The sequence below is a fragment of the Doryrhamphus excisus genome, chromosome 15 (assembly GCF_030265055.1).
Source record: "Doryrhamphus excisus isolate RoL2022-K1 chromosome 15, RoL_Dexc_1.0, whole genome shotgun sequence".
NCBI classification, from domain to species: domain Eukaryota; kingdom Metazoa; phylum Chordata; class Actinopteri; order Syngnathiformes; family Syngnathidae; genus Doryrhamphus; species Doryrhamphus excisus.
Window position 1 is genome coordinate 1,722,884 of NC_080480.1, and position 23,232 is coordinate 1,746,115.

Sequence of the window (23,232 nt, forward strand, 5' to 3'; positions counted from 1 at the left end):
TTTGTATGAGAAAATTAAGGGGGTGTTTTATTTTGTAAAAATAAATAATGCGTTGCTCACTTCGGCTAGCTTAATTTTTGCCGAATTTTGGTCCGAACGAAATTGTACGCGGTTGGTATTTGGGCAAATAAATGGCACACTTGGGATCTCGCCTGATTTTAAAAAAATAATAAAATAAAATAAAAAATAAAAAAAAAATCTCAATAAAGTTTTGTATTTAAAGTTTAGAAAGTGAAATCGGCTTCAGCCTGTCGATTTTGGCTCATGTCTGAGTGTTGGTAGTATGAGCATGGAAGTATGTCGTACTTAGTATGCGGTTTCGAACACTGCGGTTTTGAGAAATCAGTCCAAATCAAACTCCAAAATGGCCGCTACTGAGACTAGGTTAATTTAACACGGCTAAATTATGCAAAAGGATGCTGGAGTTTGAAAGCCCGTGGTGTGAAGATGCTATATGGGTACCGCCAAGGTGCGGTTGAAGGTGAAAAAATATTTTAGCCCGTCCATCCGTCCCCCCCCCCCTTTCCCCGGGCCGTATGAACAGAGCTATATTTAGCCTCAGTGGAGGTGGCCCAAGGGTACATTTCCACGTTGAAATTTGCTTTCATGGCCTCATGATGAGCTTTTGTAGCCTTCCACGGCTCGGCTAGTGGACATTCTCTAATAGACGCAAGCCCGTTGTCACTTTTCATACGTCAACCTGCTTGCTGCCTGCTTGCTGCCTGCCTGCTGCTTTGCTAATGGAGTCAAAGGTAAGCCGATCGATAGCGGCCTCAAAGGGCACGGCTTGGAAACACGGCTCCGTCCATCTCTGGGAAGAGTCGGAATAACCTTCACCGCTTCGTGGGCGCCATGACGACATGCCCCCCCCCCCCTCTTTACTATTGGCTATTCATATTAAACGAAGCAATTTAATCTATTATATAAAGCAGTCGAAGTCACCCTGCAGGGCCAGCCGGGGCGCTGGAAGTGTGGTCACCTGTAATAAAGTCCATCACCGTCCCTGAAAGCGCCATAATGTGCCGTCTCGTCCTCCTCGCCGCCATCGATGAATCGCCATTGTCAAACTCGATCTTTTTCCACATACATATATGCATATGAAGCGAAGAAAGAATTATTATTAAAGATTTTTTTTTTTGGTCAAACTCGATCTTTTTCCACATACATATATGCATATGAACCGAAGAAAGAATTATTATTAAAGTTTTTTTTTTCGTCAAACTCGATCTTTTTCCACATACATATATGCATATGAAGCGAAGAAAGAATTATTATTAAAGATTTTTTTTTTTGGTCAAACTCGATCTTTTTCCATATACATATATGCATATGAACCGAAGAAAGAATTATTATTAAAGATTTTTTTTTCGTAAAACTCGATCTTTTTCCACATACATATATGCATATGAACCGAAGAAATGATTATTATTAAGGATTTTTTTTTTGTCAAACTCGATCTTTTTCCACATACATATATGCATATGAACCGAAGAAATTATTATTATTAAAGATTTTTTTTTTGTCAAACTCGATCTTTTTCCACATACATATATGCATATGAACCGAAGAAATTATTATTATTAAGGATTTTTTTTGGTCAAACTTGATCTTTTTCCACATACATATATGCATATGAACCAAAGAAAGAATTATTATTAAAGATTTTTTTTTTGTCAAACTCGATCTTTTTCCACATACATATATGCATATGAACCGAAGAAAGAATTATTATTAAAGATTTTTGTTTTTTTTTATCAAACTCGATCTTTTTCCACATACATATATGCATATGAACCGAAGAAAGAATTATTAAAGATTTTTTTTTGTCAAACTCGATCTTTTTCCACATACATATATGCATATGAACCGAAGAAATAATTATTATTAAAGATTTTTTTTTTTTGTCAAACTCGATCTTTTTCCACATACATATATGCATATGAACCAAAGAAAGAATTATTATTAAAGATTTTTGGTTTTTTTTGTCAAACTCGATCTTTTTCCACATACATATATGCATATGAACCGAAGAAAGAATTATTATTAAAGATTTTTTTTTGTCAAACTCGATCTTTTTCCACATACATATATGCATATGAAGCGAAGAAGGAATTATTATTAAAGATTTTTTTTTTTGGTCAAACTCGATCTTTTTCCACATACATATATGCATATGAACCGAAGAAAGAATTATTATTAATTTTTTTTTTTTTTTTGCACCAAAGTCAATCTCACACACACACACACACACACACACAGTTGTGTTATAGCCATCCTCGTGTGATGGAGACGAGCCGTGTCCTTCTCCACTTGGACAACATCCAAAATGGCAGTATATCTCAAACTCTTAATGGACTCAAATCTGGACTGATGCTGACACACACACACACACACACACATACACACCCACATACACACATGCACTCACAGTGGGGACGTGCCTCTGCACACTTTGGAACATTTTCCGTGATGACTTTAAGGCCGTTTTACACAATTCGAAAGATAGCGGCGACGGTTTGTTAAGTGTTTTCAACGATTCGATTGCCATTCATATTGTAATAATAACATTTACAGTTATGGTGCAGTACACTCACACACACACACACACACACACACACTCTCAGATCCTTGCCCAGTCATTCTCAATAACACCCACACGGGTCACTTTCATAACACGCAGAGAACATGTCGTAGGAGGGAGATGGATACAGCAAATGGAGAGAGCGAGAGAGAGGAAGTGAGTACACTGCTGCACGGTCTCGCCCCCCCCCCCCCCCCCAAAAAAAAAAAACCGTCCCCCGGAGGGATGGGGGGATGTTCACACATTTAGGCACTAACATGCACAGGTGGAACAAATAAGACGAATCCACTCCGGCGTAGTTTCGGGACGCGTGAGCGATGCCTGAAAACGTCCAACTTCACGGGTAGAGAACAAAGGTTCCGCTACTTCTTTTTATGACTCACTCGTCCCGACACACACAAACACACACACACACACACACACACATGATGGAGCTTTGACTCATGCACACTTTATTAACTCAACACTCTTAGCCTACTTTTGCCCCCAAAATTGGGGGCTAAATATAGTACACCCAGTGCAGGGGTACTGAGGATTGGAAGCGGAGCAGGTATTCGAACCGTGACCCACCGCGGTAACCTATTTTCCTCTCTCTCCGGTGTCCGGTCCATGAATGTATAATACCCTAAGAGTCGTGTCTCGGATCTAAACATAAATCATTATTCATCCAACGACAGCGAATGCGTCCGCGTGGTACCGTTTGGTACGATCCACAGTGGGGGAGAATTTTCCTTTTTATTTCAAAGCGACCCGTTATTGGTTACAGAGTGTTCCGCTGCTCGCTTTGACCTCTCGGCAAAAATATCGCCGCAAAGTGATGTCTAGACACTTTATTACGCTGCCATGGCGATGCTCCACGCTGAAGACCAATATTTACACATGATATACACAAAATATTGCAGTACGTTTTAGTTTTTTTTTTTCAGTATGGACTATTCGCTACGATGCGGCGGCCTACCGAGTTCCCACACGGTACACATTAAGTGATGGACAGGAAGTAGAATTGCCCTCCATGAACAAAAACAGTCTACTGTGAAGCTCACCTAGCATTAGCGCCAAGGAGAAGCCAGAGCTTGAAAACCCTCTCCCATCATTAAAGGACCTATTATGCTCATTTTGGAGCCTTTGTATTGAGTTGTGGTCTCCTGTAGAGCAGCTACACACAATAACCCGAAAAATATAACGTTTAGATTTTCCAGAATCTGCACCTAATCTGCACATTGTCTGTAAATGTGCAAAGACCTTTAATGATGGACAGGAAGTAGAATTACCCTTAACCGTGCATCTGCGTCATTAGCAAAAACAGTCTAGCATCCGGCTACTGGAGGCTCACCTAGCACTTAGCACTTAGCACTTAGCGCCAAGGAGAAACCAGAGCTTGAAAACCCTCTTCCATCATTAAAGGACCTATTATGCTAATTTTGGAGCCTTTGTATTGAGTTGTGGTCTCCTGTAGAGCAGCTACACACAATAACCCGAAAAATATAACGTTTAGATTTTCCAGAATCTGCACCTAATCTGCACATTGTCTGTAAATGTGCAAAGACCTTTAATGATGGACAGGAAGTAGAATTTCCCTTAGCCGTGTGTCTGCGTCATTAACAAAAACAGTCTAGCATCCGGCTACTGGAGGCTCACCTAGCACTTAGCACTTAGCGCCAAGGAGAAGCCAGAGCTTGAAAACCCTTTTGGAGCCTTTGTATTGAGTTGTGGTCTCCTGTAGAGCAGCTACACACAATAACCCGCTCATATAATATACAAAAAATATTAACAAAAACAGTCTAGCATCCGGCTACTTGGGAGGCTCACCTAGCATTAGCGCCAAGGAGAAACCAGAGCTTGAAAACCCTTTTGGAGCCTTTGTATTGAGTTGTGGTCTCCTGTAGAGCAGCTACACACAATAACCCGCTCATATAATATACAAAAAATATTAACATATTAACAAAAACAGTCTAGCATCCGGCTACTGGGAGGCTCACCTAGCATTAGCGCCAAGGAGAAACCAGAGCTTGAAAACCCTCTTCCATCATTCATCATTAAAGGACCTATTATGCTCATTTTGGAGCCTTTGTATTGAGTTGTGGTCTCCTGTAGAGCAGCTACACACAATAACCCGAAAAAAAATAACTTTTAGATTTTCCAGAATCTGCACCTAATCTGCACATTGTCGGTAAAGCAGCCTCGGTCAATGAACCCTCTGGACAAGGACACGCCTACTTCCTGGTTAATAAAATAGATCTAATAGAGCTAATTGTATGCAAGTGGCTAACGTATTAGCATTTCTCGTCCAGGTGGTGTTAAAAAAAGCCCACATGGCCGTCGGCTCCTTGACTATCAACGAGGAACGGTCGGAGGTCATCGACTTTTCCGTGCCCTTCATCGAGACCGGCATCAGCGTCATGGTGTCCCGCAGCAACGGCACCGTTTCTCCTTCAGCCTTCTTAGGTGAGCCACCCGGAATGATGTCAAAGTGTGTGGGGGGGGCACTTTGACGCATCTTGTACACTTAGATACTAAACTGGGGATGGATGTCCAAAGTGTGGCCCCGGGGACACTTTGTGGCACAAGGATGCTTTTTTTTTATTGGCCCATGGCACATTCCAAAATACAATTTAAAAAGAAAATTAAAATAAAATTAGAAAAAACAGCAAAAATTGATCATTCTACAGGAATAAAGTCAAAATATAAGGACAAAAAATATGACGAATAAAATTTTATTATGGGTGAAAATTATGTATTTTTCCTATCATAATACTATGACAAACAAGTTGTCATTTTTTGAAAATGGTGTTGCGGAAAAAGTTATAATAATAATACAAAAGTTGCAATAATGAAATAAAGTCATAATTATGAGAGGAAAATTTTAAAAAATTAAAAAAAACAACACAAATGGTAAAAAACAGCTGTAATTTTACAAGAATAAAGGCAAAATATTACAAGAAGAAAGTCTGGGTTGAGAAAAAGTTATAATATGGGAATAAGGTCATAATATTATACAAATAATATACAAATAATATACAAATAATATACAAAAAATATACAATATTTAAATACAATATTAAATATACAATATGCAATATGCAAAAATATGCAATATACAAAAAAATAAATATTATATATTTGTTTGCTAGGATCAATCCAGTGTATGTGAAGCTATCTAATCATATTAGCTTTGGGTCATAACCGAAATCAATGTAAAATCTAATAATAATCCTAATAATATCGAATAAATCCTAATAAACAGATGAGCTGCGGCCCAAAAATGGCCCCCGGGCCGCACTTTGGACAGTCAAAATGACTGGTTTTCATTTCTTCACCGTAAGTGAGAAGGAAAGATGATGAATTCCTGACAGAACACTTCCAGTCTTCTCCGTTCTATTCAAGAGTTTATTAATAGTTTGTCTATTTGCCCTTTGCTTCCCACTTAACTCCTTTCCTCTTCCTTTCTTTTTTTTTTGCGGCGCTCTCTTTATCACTCTATTCTTCACTTTTCCCCTCCCTTTGTCGCTCTTCTCGATGTTCCGCTTCCCTGCTCCCCTACCCCCGCCCCCCCCCTCGCTCCTCTCCCTCGTCTCTCTGCTGCCTTGCCCTCCAGAGCCCTTCAGTGCGGATGTGTGGGTGATGATGTTCGTGATGCTGCTGCTGGTGTCAGCAGTTGCCGTGTTCATTTTCGAGTACTTCAGCCCCGTGGGCTACAACCGCTGTCTGGCTGACGGCAAAGGTGAGTGGGGGGGGGGGGGTTGAGCGACACACTACACAAATGTACAAACAGGTAACACGGGTGGGGGGGGGGGGGGGGGGCTGACTAGGCAGCTGACAACAGCTTCTTGAGACAATGTGTGACGACTCGGAGGCCATGAAGGGCAGACTCGCATGCCCGTCACCCAAGGATACTTTAGACATACATTAAGGTGTATCTTATGTTAGTGCATAATCATAACTAATAAGAGTAACATCAAAAGGAAGAATGGACACGGATATTTCCTAAGTGCAATAACAATCCATATTTTCAGTGATAGTTGAAGATATAATTGGGATTTAGCAAGATATGAAGAGCTGTATATCAGCGATAGATGAAGATATAATAGTGACAGAAGATATAATAGCGATAGAAGATATGCAGTGCTATATATCAGTGATAGATGAAGCTATAACAGTGATAGAAGATATGAAGTGCTATATATATCAGTGATAGATGAAGATATAATAGCGATTGAAGATATGAAGTGCTATACATCAGTGATAGATGAAGATATAATAATGAAAGAAGATATAATGTGCAGTGATAGATGAATATATAATAGTGATAGAAGATATGAAGTGCTTTATATCAGTGATAGATGAAGCTATAACAGTGATAGAAGATATGCAGTGCTATATATCAGTGATAGATGAAGATATAATAGTGACAGAATATATAAAGTGCAGTGATAGATGAAGATATAACAGCGATAGAAGATATGAAGTGCTATATATCAGTGATAGATGAAGCTATAACAGTGATAGAAGATATGAAATGCTATATATCAGTGATAGATGAAGCTATAACAGTGATAGAAGATATACAGTGCTATATATATCAGTGATAGATGAAGATATAATAGTGACAGAAGATATAAAGTGCAGTGATAGATGAAGATATAACAGCGGTAGAAGATATGAAGTGCTATGTATCAGTGATAGATGAAGCTATAATCGTGGTAGAAGATATGAAGTGCTATGTATCAGTGATAGATGAAGCTATAATCGTGATAGAAGATATGAAGTGCTATATATCAGTGATAGATGAAGCTATAGCAGTGATAGAAGATATGAAGTGCTATATATCAGTGATAGATGAAGCTATAACAGTGATAGAAGATATGAAGTGCTATATATCAGTGATAGATGAAGCTATAGCAGTGATAGAAGATATGAAGTGCTATATATCAGTGATAGATGAAGCTATAACAGTGATAGAAGATATGAAGTGCTATATATCAGTGATAGATGAAGCTATAACAGTGATAGAAGATATGCAGTGCTATATATATCAGTGATAGATGAAGCTATAACAGTGATAGAAGATATGCAGTGCTATATATCAGTGATAGATGAAGCTATAACAGTGATAAAAGATATGCAGTGCTATATATATCAGTGATAGATGAAGCTATAACAGTGATAAAAGATATGCAGTGCTATATATATCAGTGATAGATGAAGCTATAGCAGTGATAGAAGATATGAAGTGCTATATATCAGTGATAGATGAAGCCATAGCAGTGATAGAAGATATGAAGTGCTATATATATCAGTGATAGATGAAGCTATAACAGTGATATAAGATATGCAGTGCTATTCACAGCTCTATGCATTCTTATATTCCGTTACGAATGAACACACAGCATGAAAAAACTTCTCCAATGAGGCTAGTGGATTCTATGCTTTGCATGAAGCAGCACAGCCGAGCGCGCACACTGTGGCCCGCCTCCACATATAGACCAGCCGTCCCGGCCGACTTCCTCCCCCATGCGATCCTTTTTCATGGTTCACAGGTGTGCTGCTTTTACTTCCCCTCCAACTTATTAGCATACATTTCCATATTGCCTCAAATCAGGTTGGCTCTGACAGGGAGGGCAGAGTTGTGTTCGATTTCCCGAGCCACAAGTCCATCGCTAATGTGGCTACTATATATAGACAATGTGTGACGTTCATCGTTTTCCAGCATCAGCATGCCGGGGAAAGGGTGTATACTCTCCATTAAGTGCCCCCGCCCTCTTTTTTTTTTTTTTTTTAGGCTTTATGCTCATGTTGGGGGGTGGGAATTTGGTATCACAAGTGCAGACACGACACTGTACCGTATCAATGGTGCCGCAGAATTCCCTCGCTTCATTCATGGGCTCTTGTGCTAACTTCACAAAGGAGAACATTTGGCTGGGTAATCACAATGCTAAGCCGCATGGAGGCCACGGGTACTGTCTGTCTCTCTGTCGCCTTCACACACACACACACACTCACACACACACACACTCACACGGACATCACTGTACAATCCAACTGCTACATCACAGGCGCCAGGAAGAGAAGGAGCCGTGACTCAGATGGATGGAGTGGTTCATTAAATTGTTGATTACATAACATAACGGTATGTCATGCTAATCGACGTGTACTTCAGACCAAAGTTAGTCATGCCTCCTCCAAATATTTTGTGTTTTTGTGAGGGTGGATCTTTTAGGTTGGAAAAATGACAGGAGAGAAAAAAATGGTTCTCAAAATGAATCATACCCTCTTTCCATACAGGTTGTTCAAAATGTAAAGTTGATTCAAATAATAATAATAATAATAATAATCTCATTATTATTAGTGATTGCTCTATCACTATATAGAGCATAGAAAAATCACTATGATTTCCTAAATGCGATTTTTAACATTATTAGAGCCCTCAAGACATGAAATAGCACCCCTATAATCACCATTACACACATATTCCTCAATGTAGTAGGTATATTCAGAGAAAATAAGCCATTTAAGACAAATATAAAGTTGATTCCAATAATAATGATGATAATAATAATAATAATAATAATAATAATAATAATAATAATCCCTTGTTTATCATGGTTAATTGGCTCCAGACCCCACCACGATAAACAAATTTCATAATTAGAGCATAGAAAAATCATTCACTTTCTAAATGTGATTTTTAACATTATTAGAGCCTTCAAGACATGAAATAGCACCCCTATAATCACCATTACACCCATATTCCCCAATATAGTTGGTATATTCAGATAAAATAAGCCATTTAAGACAAATATAAAGTTGATTCCAATAATAATGTTAATAATAATCCCTTGTTTATCGTGTCTAATTGGCTCCAGACCCGACCACAATAAACAAATGTCATAATTATAGCATAGAAAAATCATTCACTTTCTAAATGTGATTTTTAACTTTATTAGAGCCCTCAAGACATGAAATAGCACCCCTATAATCACCATTACACCCATATTCCCCGATATAGTTGGTATATTCCAAGAAAATAAGCCATGTAAGACAAATATAAAGTTGATTCCAATAATAATAATAATAATCCCTCGTTTATTGTGGTTAATTGGCTCCAGACCCGACCATCATAAGCGAATTTCATAATTAGAGCATAGAAAAATCATTATGACTTTCTTAATGCGATTTTTAACATTATTAGAGCCCTCCAGACATGAAATAGCACCCCTATAATCACCATTACACCCATATTCCCCGATATAGTTGGTATATTCCGAGAAAATAAGCCATTTAAGACAAATATATAGTTGATTCCAATAATAATGATAATAATAATAATCCCTCGTTTATCGTGGTTAATTGGCTCCAGACCCGACCACGATAAGCGAATTTCATAATAAGAGCATAGAAAAATCACTATGACTTTCTAAATGTGATTTTTAACATTATTAGAGTCCTCAAGACATGAAATAGCACCCCTATAATCACCATTACACCCATATTCCCCGATATAGTTGGCATATTCAGAGAAAATAAGCCATTTAAGACAAATGTAAAGTTGATTTCAATAATAATAATAATAATAATAATAATAATCCCTCGTTTATCGTGGTTAATTGGCTCCAGACCTGACCACGATAAGCGAATTTCATAATAAGAGCATAGAAAAATCATTATGACTTTCTAAATGCGATTTTTAACATTATTAGAGCCCTCCAGACATGAAATAGCACCCCTATAATCACCATTACACCCATATTCCCCGATATAGTTGGTATATTCCGAGAAAATAAGCCATTTAACACAAAAAGTATCGTATTAGTTCATTTTCAATGTTTGTATACTTAAAAATGTTTAATTTAGGCCAAGAATCAATCACGTAAATTAATGAATGAATGAAAAAAATGACCAAAAAAATGCGTTCAGGTCATGTGATCCGTGCATCAGATGCCTCGGGCTAAAAATCTAGAGTGGGTGTCTCCATGAGATAATCCTGAATCTTGGCCGTCTTTCCTCCAGAGCCACATGGTCCATCCTTCACCATCGGCAAGGCCATCTGGTTATTGTGGGGTCTGGTCTTCAACAACTCGGTGCCGGTGCAGAACCCCAAAGGTACCACCAGCAAGATCATGGTGTCCGTGTGGGCCTTCTTTGCCGTCATCTTCCTGGCCTCCTACACCGCCAACTTGGCCGCCTTCATGATCCAGGAGGAGTACGTGGACCAGGTATCTGGACTCTCTGACAAAAAGGTCAGTTGGACAACGTTTGTCACGGGCTCGCTTAAGGAGACAGCTTTGACCGACGAGACTTCTCTCGCTTCCTTCCTTAGTTCCAGAGCCCCAACGACTTCTCGCCTCCGTTTCGGTTCGGCACGGTCCCGAACGGGAGCACGGAAAGAAACATCAGGAACAACTACCCAGAGATGCACTCCTACATGACCAAGTTTCATCAGAGGAACGTCAACGAGGCCTTGCAAAGTCTTAAAGCCGGGTGAGGAACCACGATAAGCGAATTTCATAGAAAAATCATTATGACTTTCTAAATGGGATTTTTAACATTATTAGAGCCCTCTAGGCATGAAATAGCACCCCTATAATCACCATTACACCCATATTCCCCAATATAGTTGGTATATTCCGAGAAAATAAGCCATTTAAGACAAATATAAAGTTGATTCCAATAATAATAATAATAATATTAATAATAATAATAATAATAATAGTAATAATAATCCCTCGTTTATTGTGGTTAATTGGCTCCAGACTCGACCACGATAAGCGAATTTCATAATTAGAACATAAAAAAAATCACTATGACTTTCTAAATGCGATTTTTAACATTATTAGAGCCCTCTGGACATGAAATAACACCCCTATAATCACCATTACACCCATATTCCCCAATATAGTAGGTATATTCCGAGAAAATAAGCCATTTAAGACAAATGTAAAGTTGATTCCAATAATTATAATAATAATAATCCCTCGTTTATCGTGGTTAACTGGCTCCATACCCGACCATGATAAGCGAATTTCATAATTAGAACATAAAAAAATCATTCTGACTTTCTAAATGCGATTTTTAACATTATTAGAGCCCTCTGGACATGAAATAGCACCCCTATAATCCCCATTACACCCATATTCCCCAATATAGTAGATATATTCCGAGAAAATAAGACATTTAAGACAAATATAAAGTTGATTCCAATAATAATAATAATAATAATAATAACAATAATAATAATCCCTCGTTTATTGTGGTTAATTGGCTCCAGACTCGACCACAATAAGTGAATTTCATAATTAGAACATTAAAAAATTCACTGACTTTCTAAATGCGATTTTTAACATTATTAGAGCCCTCTAGACATGAAATAGCACCCCTATAATCACCATTACACCCATATTCCCCAATATAGTAGGTATATTCGGAGAAAATTAGCCATTTAAGACAAATGTAAAGTTGATTCCAATAATAATAATAATAATAATAATAATAATAATAATAATAATAATAATAATAATCCCTCGTTTGTTGTGGTTAATTGGCTCCAGATTCGACCACGATAAGCAAATTTCATAATTACAACATAAAAAAATCATTATGACTTTCTAAATGCAATTTTTAACATTATTAGAGCCCCCTAGACATGAAATAGCACCCCTATAATCACCTTTACACCCATATTCCCCAATATAGTAGGCATTTTCCTAGAAAATAACCAATTTAAGACATAAATAAGACTCATGCCGGTGTGTGTTTCAGTAAGTGTCTTCCAGACGAGCGTACAGGAAGTGTCATATACCACGGTGCGCCCATATTAGTCTGTTATTTGCCGTCATATGTTTGTACATGTAAACATATTGTTACCCAAGTCCCCCGTCTGTGTTTTTTCACCCCACCGTGTGCCAGCTCCAGCCTTGGCAAAGCCGCCTGCAAGTCTATTCCACTTCTGGGCGGCTTAGTGCTATTTAGCAGGTTAATTGGAATGTTGTAGCTGTGATGTGTTGCTGCTAAGTGCTAATTAAGTGTAACCTATCTCCCTCCCGCTCCTTCTTTTTCATTAGCAAACTAGACGCTTTCATTTACGACGCGGCCGTGCTCAATTACATGGCTGGCAGGGACGAGGGCTGTAAGCTGGTGACCATCGGCAGCGGCTACATCTTCGCCACCACCGGCTACGGCATCGCCATCCAGAAGGAGTCGCTCTGGAAGAGACACGTGGACTTGGCCATCCTGCAGCTCTTTGGAGACGGTGAGATGGCTTCCTGTTCTTCTTCCTGTTCTTCTTCCTGTTCTTCTTCCTGTTCTTCTTCCTGTTCTTCTTCCTGTTCTTCTTCCTGTTCTTCTTCCTGTTCTTCTTCCTGTTCTTCTTCCTGTTCTTCAATTAAGTCAAAATGGATCTATTCCATGAAATAGAAGATGGATAGAGATAAAGAGGACATCGAGAGGAGTGATTGATACATATAAAGAGGATAGCGAGATGAATGAAAGTTAGAGGGAAAGAAGATAGAAACAAGTGATTTTTTACGGATAAAGAGGACAGCGAGACGAGGGATAATGATGCATAAAAAGAATAGTGAGATGAATGAAAGTTAGAGGTAAAGAAGATAGAAACCAGTCATCTATAAGGATATAGAGGACAGCGAGATGAGGGATAAACACAAATAAAGAGGATAGCAAGACGAATGAAAGTTAGAGGGAAAGAAGCTAGAAACCAATGATTTTTTACGGATAAAGAGGACAGCGAGACGATGGATAAACACAAATAAAGAGGATAGTGAGATGAAGGAAAGTTAGAGGGAAAAAAGCTCGAAACCAGTGATATATATGGATAAAGAGGACAGCGAGATGAGGGATAAATATGGATAAAAAGGACAGTGAGATGAATGAAAGTTTAGAGGGAAAGAAAATGGAAACCAGTGATCGATGGACATTGAGGACAGCGAGACAAGTGACAGTTATCGGTAAAGAAGATAGAAACCAGTGATAGATATGGATAAAGAAGACAGCGAGACCAGGGATAAACACAAATAAAAAGGATAGTGAGATGAAGGAAAGTTAGTGGTAAAGAAAATAGAAACCAGTTGTAGATCCAGATTGAGGACAGCGAGACAAGTGAAGGTTATCGGTAAAGAAGATAGAAACCAGTGATAGATATGGATAAAGAAGACAGCGAGACCAGGGATAAACACAAATAAAAAGGATAGTGAGATGAAGGAAAGTTAGTGGTAAAGAAAATAGAAACCAGTTGTAGATCCAGATTGAGGACAGCGAGACAAGTGAAGATTATGGGTAAAGAAGATAGAAACAACTGATAGATGCGGATAAAGAGGACAGCGAGACGAGGGATAAACACAAATAAAAAGGATAGCAAGATGAAGGAAAGTTAGCGGTAAAGAAGATGGAAACCAGCGATAGATCCAGATTAAGGACAGCGAGACGAGTGAAGGTTATGGGTAAAGAAGATAGAAACAACCGATAGATGCGGATAAAGAGGACAGCGAGACGAGGGATAAACACAAATAAAAAGGATAGTGAAAGTTAGTGGTAAAGAAGATGGAAACCAGCGATAGATCCAGATTAAGGACAGCGAGTTAAGGAATTAAGGACAGTTATGGGTAAAGAAGATAGAAACAAACGATAGATGCGGATAAAGAGGACAGCGAAAGGAGTGAAAGTCACAGGCAAAGAAGAGATATGTTTGCTAATCCTGCCCTCCCTTTGCTAGTGATTGTTAGCCACGGAAAGAAAAATAAACATGTGTGAATAATGTTGTTGATCCAATGGCTAAGATTTATATTTCAATCAGAAATAAGTCATAACAACACAAATATTCTGCTTATGTTTTGGTGTGCGTTTAAAGCGAATAATGCAGCAATAACACGCGTGTGTCGGCACAGGTGTATGTTTGCATGGTACCGCGTGTGCTTTGGCTAATTAATTTGGGCAAAGACCATCGTGTTCATGCTGGATCCCGAACCAACCACCCTCTGGGGTCTGCGATCGTGCGTCCCAGTTAGGGTTGCCAGCTTCGCTCCTGGTGTATTTTCATAGTGTGTGTGTATGTGTGTGTGGTCTATATGGGTCATCCCTTTTGAACATGAGGGGAGTTTTTAGATTTATCACCCCCGAAAAAAGTGACACGATGTGGGGGGGGGGGGGGGGGGGTCTTGCAAGAATGTATTCAGATAAACGTGTTAGAAGCGCTATTTTTGTCTGATTCACATTCATTATGTCTGACGCTTTGTTTTCAACTGCTTCATGTATTTATGCAACACACCATGCACACTCATACAAATCATAATTACATAAAATTGCCTAATTACTCGCATTAATTTGGCTCTAGGACACATAGTTGCCAAAAATTAATCTTTTCCGATGCTTTTTTTGGCCTTTTCTGCCACCTGAATGTGATGGGTAAAATAAATGATTGACATCATTTTATGTTTTAAAACTTTATTTAACAACAGAACACAACAAGTTATTCAATTACAGGTTAATGCATGTGTTATGCAACAGAAGAAGAGAGGAAGGAAGACGGCAGAAATATTGTCTGTTTGTTCAAACTCTCACTAATCACTTCATCTTAACGCCGCCAAACGTGTACGGTGAAGCCCAAAACGACATGTAGTACTACGTGTACTACATGTACTACATGCCCTGCATTCATATATTCATAAATATACTCACATAATTGAGTTCATCAAGTTTCCAAGCCAGATTTTTACACATAAGTTTCACTTTTGGGTCGCACAGCAACTACGGTGTGTTCAAAGACCGCCATGAGTAAAATAAATGATTGACATTATTTTATGTTTTTAAACTTTATTTAACAACAGAACACAACAAGTTATTCAATTACAGGTTAATGCATGTGTTATGTACATGAAATATTCCACTATTATATGTATGAACACGGCTTTAAATTAGGGGATTTTTGGGGGATTTTCCAGGCTTCTGATTGGATGTACAGCCTAATTTTTATTTTTTTATTTTTTTTATTTTATTTTTTTTCCAATTTCACATAGCCGTAGTTTATGTACGGGTATGTTTTTTGGGTCACAGGTGAGACAAAAAAACTGTCTCACCCCCGCCTTCTCAGGACTGCAATGTGACATTGACGTTCTTGCCCCCCCCCCCAACACCCCCCCCCCCCCCCCCCCCCCCTTCGGTTGGCCTAGAAAGTGGTCAGACTCACGTGGACTGGTCCTATTTTCATCCTGGTGGTTTAACATCAAAATGACATCATTGTTATGGATCGGTTTTTCGTTCGTCTTAGAATAGAAAAAATGCTAAAAATGTGTTGAAATAGCTTAGCATTTATTATCAGTACTGTATAGTAATTGAGTGTACTAGTACCATGATACCATGCTAGTACCGAACAATGTTTCTTTATTTATATTATTATAAAAGCTATCTACATCGTAGTGGTAATCATTGTGTCAATCAAAATTAAGCATTATTATCTTTGTGCTATTTTGACACCCAACCCCAGGGGTGGGCAAACTTTTTGACTCACGGGCCGTATTGATATAACAAAATTTACAGGGGGGGGGGGCAGACTATATATTTTACACGTAACAGTCCACCTGGTATTATTGTATCTGTAAAATTGTCATGCAATCTGCTATTATTATTTATTATTTTATATTTATATTTAAATATTTTAAAAATAATAAAATATTATAATAATTACAATAAAATTAAAATAATAATAATTATATTATTATTATGTAAAATATGCAAATATAATACAATATTATAATAATTAAAATCAAATTAAAATAATAATTATTATTTAAAATATGTAAAATATTATGTAAAATGTGCAAATATAACAATATTGTTATATGTAATTAATATAATAATTAGCATTAATATAATAAATATAATATCATAATAGTTATAATAATAATAATATAATAATTATTATTTTAATTTTTATTATTATTATATGCTTGTCTCTTTTTTCAGGAGCACTTTGTAAACAACAGACCATGTCAAACAACGAAATTGATAAAACCATCAAAAGGTTGGCTCAGGCCATGATGCCAGGTTGTATGTTGAGTTTAAATGAAATACTTTGGAAAGATTGGGCGGGCCGTATTCAAACACTTGGCGGGCCGGATGTGGCCCCCGGGCCGTAGTTTGCCCACCCCTGCCCAACCAACCCCAACCCGACCTAATGTAGTGTACCCGGACTGATATTTGAGATAGGAGCCCATACACACCCCCCCCCCACCCATACATTGTGATCAGACCCCGACCCTCATTGACCTGCTTTAATGACTGTGACATATAAAACTATTAGTCACTTTTTACAGCGTGGGTGCTTCCCCAGCAGCCTTGGAGCGTAAATCACCGCTCGTATTCTCGCTCTTTAATTGACATCAAAAGAATGTCATGAACCAAAACGCACGGCCAAAACGAGTGCCTTTTTCCTCTCCCAAAACCGACAACCGGAAGCACTCGTGCCTCTCGGCTCGTGTCGTATAGACACAAGCGTGCAACAGCGCCGGGAAGTCAAAACGGATTACAAATTGCAGGCACTCAACACAGTCAACCTCCCAGCAGGGGGGGAAAAAAAAAAAAAAAAAAGAAAAGGCCGCTACCTGACGGCGAGGCTTTTGTGCACGGACAATGAAGTGTGCTCGTGTGCAGCAGAGCATCTCGTTACCGGCGAGTCGCCGTGACATGCGGCGAGGACGGCGGAATGTGTGATGAATTAAACGACACTGGCCCCCCTGCGACTGTCGGCTTTGATGGAGAGCAACGCAGGAGGGGAATCGGACGTGACCAAACAACTCCAAGACGCACAGTTTGAAATCCGTATTCCGATACTGTCTGTGCACCGTATGGACAAAAGTATAAGGACAGCACTGAAAATTACATTTTTTTTTATCTCATATTTCTGTTTTCCTTCTTCCAAAATGTGTTTGATGCATTCAGGTCAGTTTTTTTAAATTCATCCAAAGAGACATTTGCGGACTTTGTGGAAGGGACAGTAGAAAAGTCCCTTCCCTAACTGGGGAAAAAAATAAAATAAATAATAAATAAATAAAAATAAAGAAAGAAATTAAAAAAAAAATGAATTAATAATAAATAATGACAAATATTTTTGATGCATTCAGGTCAGTTTTTTAAATTCATCCAAAGAGACATTTGTGGACTTCGTGGAAGGGACAGTAGAAAAGTCCCTTCCCCTAACTAGGAAAAAATAAATAAAATAAATAAAAAATAAATAAAAATTAAGAAAGAAATTAAAAAAAAAAAATTAATAATAAATAATGAAAAATATGTTTGATGCATTCAGGTCAGTTTTTTTTTCATTCATCCAAAGAGACATTTGTGGACTTTGTGGAAGGGACAGTAGAAAAGTCCCTTCCCCTAACTGGGAATAAATAAATAAATAAAAAATAAAGAAAGAAATTACAAAAAAAAAAAGAAAATTATTAATAATGAATAATGAAAAATATGTTTGATGCATTCAGGTCAGTTTTTAAAATTCATCCAAAGAGACATTTGTGGACTTTGTGGAAGGGACAGTAGAAATGTCCCTCCCCCTAACTGGGAAAAAAAAATAAAAATAAAGAAAAATAAAGAAAGAAATTAAAAAAAAAAAATTAATAATAAATAATATTTCATTATAGTTAATTGTATTCAAATATTGCTAAGTGTCTATAAAGTCTTTGATTATGTTGTCACTGCTACGCTTAAGTCCAAAAAATGTTAAAATAAAATATTAATATGCGTTAATACTGGTCAAATGTACTACCATTTTTACATATTTATGTCTTTATGCTTCATCGCTTATGCTTTTTTCACCTAGCGTTGAGATTTCCCACTTTCTATGTCGGTCTTTGAACACACCGTAGTTGCTGTGAGACCCAAAAGTGAAACTTATGTATACAAAACTGGCTTGGAAACTTGATGAACTCAATTATATGAGTATATTTATGAATATATGAATGCAGGGCATGTAGTACATGTAGTACACGTAGTACTACATGTCGTTTTGGGCTTCACCGTACACGTTTGGCGGCGTTAAGATGAAGTGATTAGTGAGAGTTTGAACAAACAGACAATATTTCTGCCGTCTTCCTTCCTCTCTTCTTCTGTTGCATCATTCTTTCCATCGCTGATGTTCTCCAACACGCATCACGTTATTGCATCATATCCTTTCTGCTTGCCGCATGTTTTTTTTTTACCTTTTTTTTAATATACTTCCTTATGAATTATAAAAGACTTCACTTGTTGTCACTATGGCCCAAAATGGTGGTTTGGTCTTTTCCTCATCGGCCTCTCGTTCCTCCTCTGGTTCCTACATTTCCGTGAACATTCCTGTGTCATTCCTTCTCCAACATCCAGGTGAGATGGAGGAGCTGGAGTCCCTGTGGCTGACGGGAATCTGCCACCACGAGAAGAACGAGGTGATGTCCAGCCAGCTGGATGTGGACAACATGGCGGGGGTGTTCTACATGCTGGGGGCCGCCATGGCCCTGTCGCTCATCACTTTTATTTGCGAGCACTGGTTCTACTGGCAGCTCCGCTTCTGCTTCATGGGCGTCTGCTCGGGGCGCCCTGGCTTCGTCTTCAGCATCAGCAGGGTAAGACCCAAGAATGTTTTGGTTTTTGCTTTTCATTTCAAGTATTCAAGGATTGTGACCCACTATGGAAAACCAGATACTTTTAAGTCAAACATGTCCCTTCGCTGTTTTGTGGACAAAACACACATTTAGAATAGAATAATAGAATAAAATAGAAGAATAATTAATCATATCATTTGTAATATTTAGTATTTTTTCAGGACAAGCAAGATAGAAAATGAATGGATGGATTATTATATTTTATTTGTGCATTTGTTGCTACTGTGGTGTAGCATTTTTCATTATTTATTATTAATTTTAATGAATGTATCAAACATATTTTTCATTATTTATTAATTTCTTTCTTTATTTTTCTTTATTTTTTTATTTATTTTATTTTTTTCCCCAGTTAGGGGAAGGGACTTTTCTACTGTCCCTTCCACAAAGTCCACAAATGTCTCTTTGGATGAATTTAAAAAACTGACCTGAATGCATCAAACATATTTTTCATTATTTATTAATTTCTTTCTTTATTTTTATTAATTAATTTATTTTTCCAATTAGTGGAAGGGACTTTTCTACTGTCCCTTCCACAAAGTCCACAAATGTCTATTTGGATGAATTTAAAAAAGTGACCTGAATGCATCAAACATATTTTTCATTATTTATTATTAATTATTTTTTTTATGTCTTTCTTTATTTTTCTTTATTTTTTTATTTATTTTATTTTTTTCCCAGTTAGGGGAAGGGACTTTTCTACTGTCCCTTCCACAAAGTCCACAAATGTCTCTTTGGATGAATTTAAAAAACTGACCTGAATGCATCAAACATATTTTTCATTATTTATTAATTTCTTTCTTTATTTTTATTAATTAATTTATTTTTCCAATTAGTGGAAGGGACTTTTCTACTGTCCCTTCCACAAAGTCCACAAATGTCTCATTGGATGAATTTAAAAAAGTGACCTGAATGCATCAAACATATTTTTCATTATTTATTATTAATTATTTTTTTTTATGTCTTTCTTTATTTTTCTTTATTTTTAATTTATTTTATTTTTTTCCCCAGTTAGGGGAAGGGACTTTTCTACTGTCCCTTCCACAAAGTCCACAAATGTCTCTTTGGATGAATTTAAAAAACTGACCTGAATGCATCAAACATATTTTTCATTATTTATTATTAATAAATTTTTTTTTATGTCTTTCTTTATTTTTCTTTATTTTTAATTTATTTATTTTTTTCCCCAGTTAGGGGAAGGGACTTTTCTACTGTCCCTTCCACAAAGTCCACAAATGTCTCATTGGATGAATTTAAAAAAGTGACATGAATGCATCAAACATATTTTGGAAGAAGGAAAACAGAAATATGAGATTTTAAAAAAAATGTAATTTTCAGTGCTGTCCTTATACTTTTGCCCATACGGTGCACAGACAGTATCGGAATACGGATTTCAAACTGTGCGTCTTGGAGTTGTTTGGTCACGTCCGATTCCCCTCCTGCGTACAATCCGAGTAGGAATGCTAGCTGCTTTTTCCACGAGTTGAAGCGTTGCGTTCGCTGTCCGTTTTTCTCTCCTTCTGCTTTTTTTTAATTTCACAGCATAATCCGATAAATTTTTATTGTTATTGCCGCAATTAACATTTGAGCTCGGGAGCGTTAAAAATGACTCATCTGTCACGGTTGGTTAGCGTTCCCTCTTTCGGTCGGGACTCAATCGCTTTCTCACGGCCGACCCCGCTCCTGCGGCTCCCACCTGCAAATTAATTACAAATATGGATTTAAAGGTCCCTAATGAACAATAAATATATTAAGGGTATAATTGCTCTTTTTTTTTTTTTTGCTCCCCATTGTGTGGTCGCCTTCATTTGCATGTGGTATTACACAAGTCCGACCAAGTTATGATCTCTACCGCTTGCAGGCCCTTCACGGCCACTTGTACACCGGGAGCAGATAGTTATTGGTTGGTTTCCTGCCTCTTTGTAGCGCCGTAATCACTTATGGATTTTAGAAGAAAACCTCCGAGGACACAGTTGTTGTTGGGACTCCCGAATAAGCGGCTACTGTAACTCGGCACGGCAGCAAAGCGACCAGCTGCTGCTTATTATCACGCCTGGGAATTCTACCGTTTGATTTGCACAGTATGGACTTTACAGTCGGCGGCCATGTTTGACGTGGCCGAGTGTGGTGTGTTATGGGGGCGCTCGCAATGGGCCGGTTCTAGCATAGCATCCCCACCCCCTGCATATGGAAGCCTTCAGTCGGGCTTCAACAGGTTATTTTGTTTTTAACGAGGTGGTGGTTATCATGGCATCCTGTAATCAATAACCGGGGAGTGGGGGGGGGGGGGGTGATCGCACTAATCATGTGACGCCCCGGCCCACGTCTTAGATAGACTTTCTTTATTGTCGTTGCACAATAACACAGCAGTAAAATTGCCAACCAAATGTCGTTACCTGGCTCCCATATAATAATAAATTATTATTAAAAAAATATTTAAATAAATTAAATAATTTATTTAATTAATTAATAATTATTAATAATTATTAAGTTATTTATTATTTATTTATTTATATTAAATACATTTATATTTAATTTTTATTTAAAAATTGATCTATTAAAAATTTACTTATATTACTTATAATTAATAATTATTAATAATTATTAATACTTATTAATTATGGATAATTATTAAATTAAATAATTTATTTACATTATTATTTTAAATCAATTAAATTAATTATTATTTATAATAATAAATAATAAATAAATAAATAATAATGTGGTGAATAAATAGATGACATCAAATATGAACAACAATGTACAGCGTAAACAGTAAATTGCACAAATAATTTTGAATAAATAATAATAATAATACTGCGGTGGTGCCAGGGGAATGTACCGTGCTTTACACTTTATCACCTTGTACTTTGGTACGAGGTACACTATTTTAAAAAAAACAACAACAAAAAAAAACCTTAAACTGTATTATGGAAAGCAGGAAGTGAACAAATGCAACAGTTACTGATTGTAAAAGTACCAGATGGAGGGGTAGGATTTAATAAGCTTTGCTTCTTCCTACTCCTTTTGGACATGTGGAACTGGGAACTGGGAACTGATTATGGGATGTACTCAATTGTAATCTGTCAATGATAATATTTGCATATTATTTATATATTCCAACCAAACTGCCATTAAAAGTGTGACTGTACTTTTCACACTGACGCCGGGAATCGACGGGAATTGACGGGAATTGTCATTACACCACAGGACAACCCACATGTTTGATAATACAGTAAACCTCGGATATATCGGATTCAATTGTTCCCACTGGTTTTGTCCGATATAAGCGAAATCCGTTATATGCGTATACCGGAAAATGTCCGTTTTACGCATACATCGGATTTATATCCGGTATATGCGTAAATGGGATTTTATCCGTTATAAAAAGGCACTTCCTTGACTATGTTTCCAATGTACCTGGACGCGCAGGCAACGCTGCAAATGACGTCGTATAGCGGCCTGTCACGATTCGGCGAATCGGAGCGCCACGATGCGGCCATCCGATATATGCGAGGGAAATTTAATGGAAATGCATTGGAACGGGACTGGAGATTTTGTCCGAAATAGGCGAAATCCGTTATAAAAAATCAGATATATGCAATGAATTTTTATTGGAAATGCATTACAGAAAAATCGGTTCTTTTTTATCTGTCCGTTGTGAGCGAATTTCCGATATATCCGAGTCCGATATATCCGAGGTTTACTGTAATACCATAATACCATATCATAATAAGAGCGTGAAAGTTGCAGTAATTCAGCAAAGCAGAAGTGATGGAACCAGCAAACGATGGTAGCGACATACTGGGTTGCTGAGGACAGCAAATTGGGAGAATCCTTAAAACGGGAACGAGGATGGAAGTCCTTTTTTTGCTGCATTGCAGCCCCTGTCCACATTGCTAATTAACCAGCAGAAACCGATAGCTAGCGAAAGGAGCGCAATGAGGAGAGTCAATGAGTCATAGAAGTGGATGGAACGGGGGTGGGGGGGGTCGGTGTAGCGTAACAGCAGCA

At 37.6% G+C, this 23,232-nt stretch overlaps 1 protein-coding gene across 6 annotated transcripts in view; it reads left to right on the forward strand.

The window, feature by feature from the left end:
- The window catches only part of LOC131103779 (glutamate receptor ionotropic, NMDA 2B-like), a 143,455-nt gene that overhangs the window by 109,107 nt on the left and 11,116 nt on the right, over positions 1–23,232 (forward strand). For all 6 annotated transcript variants that reach the window (XR_009119680.1, XM_058050306.1, XM_058050310.1 and 3 more), the window contains 6 exons: positions 4,873–5,026; positions 6,177–6,302; positions 10,589–10,818; positions 10,899–11,059; positions 12,640–12,827; positions 18,944–19,182. Coding sequence is in view for 5 of the 6 variants with exons in the window: in XM_058050306.1 (XP_057906289.1) it covers positions 4,873–5,026; positions 6,177–6,302; positions 10,589–10,818; positions 10,899–11,059; positions 12,640–12,827; positions 18,944–19,182 (1,098 nt within the window). In the remaining variant the exon portion in view is untranslated. The remainder of the gene's footprint in view (positions 1–4,872; positions 5,027–6,176; positions 6,303–10,588; positions 10,819–10,898; positions 11,060–12,639; positions 12,828–18,943; positions 19,183–23,232) is intronic.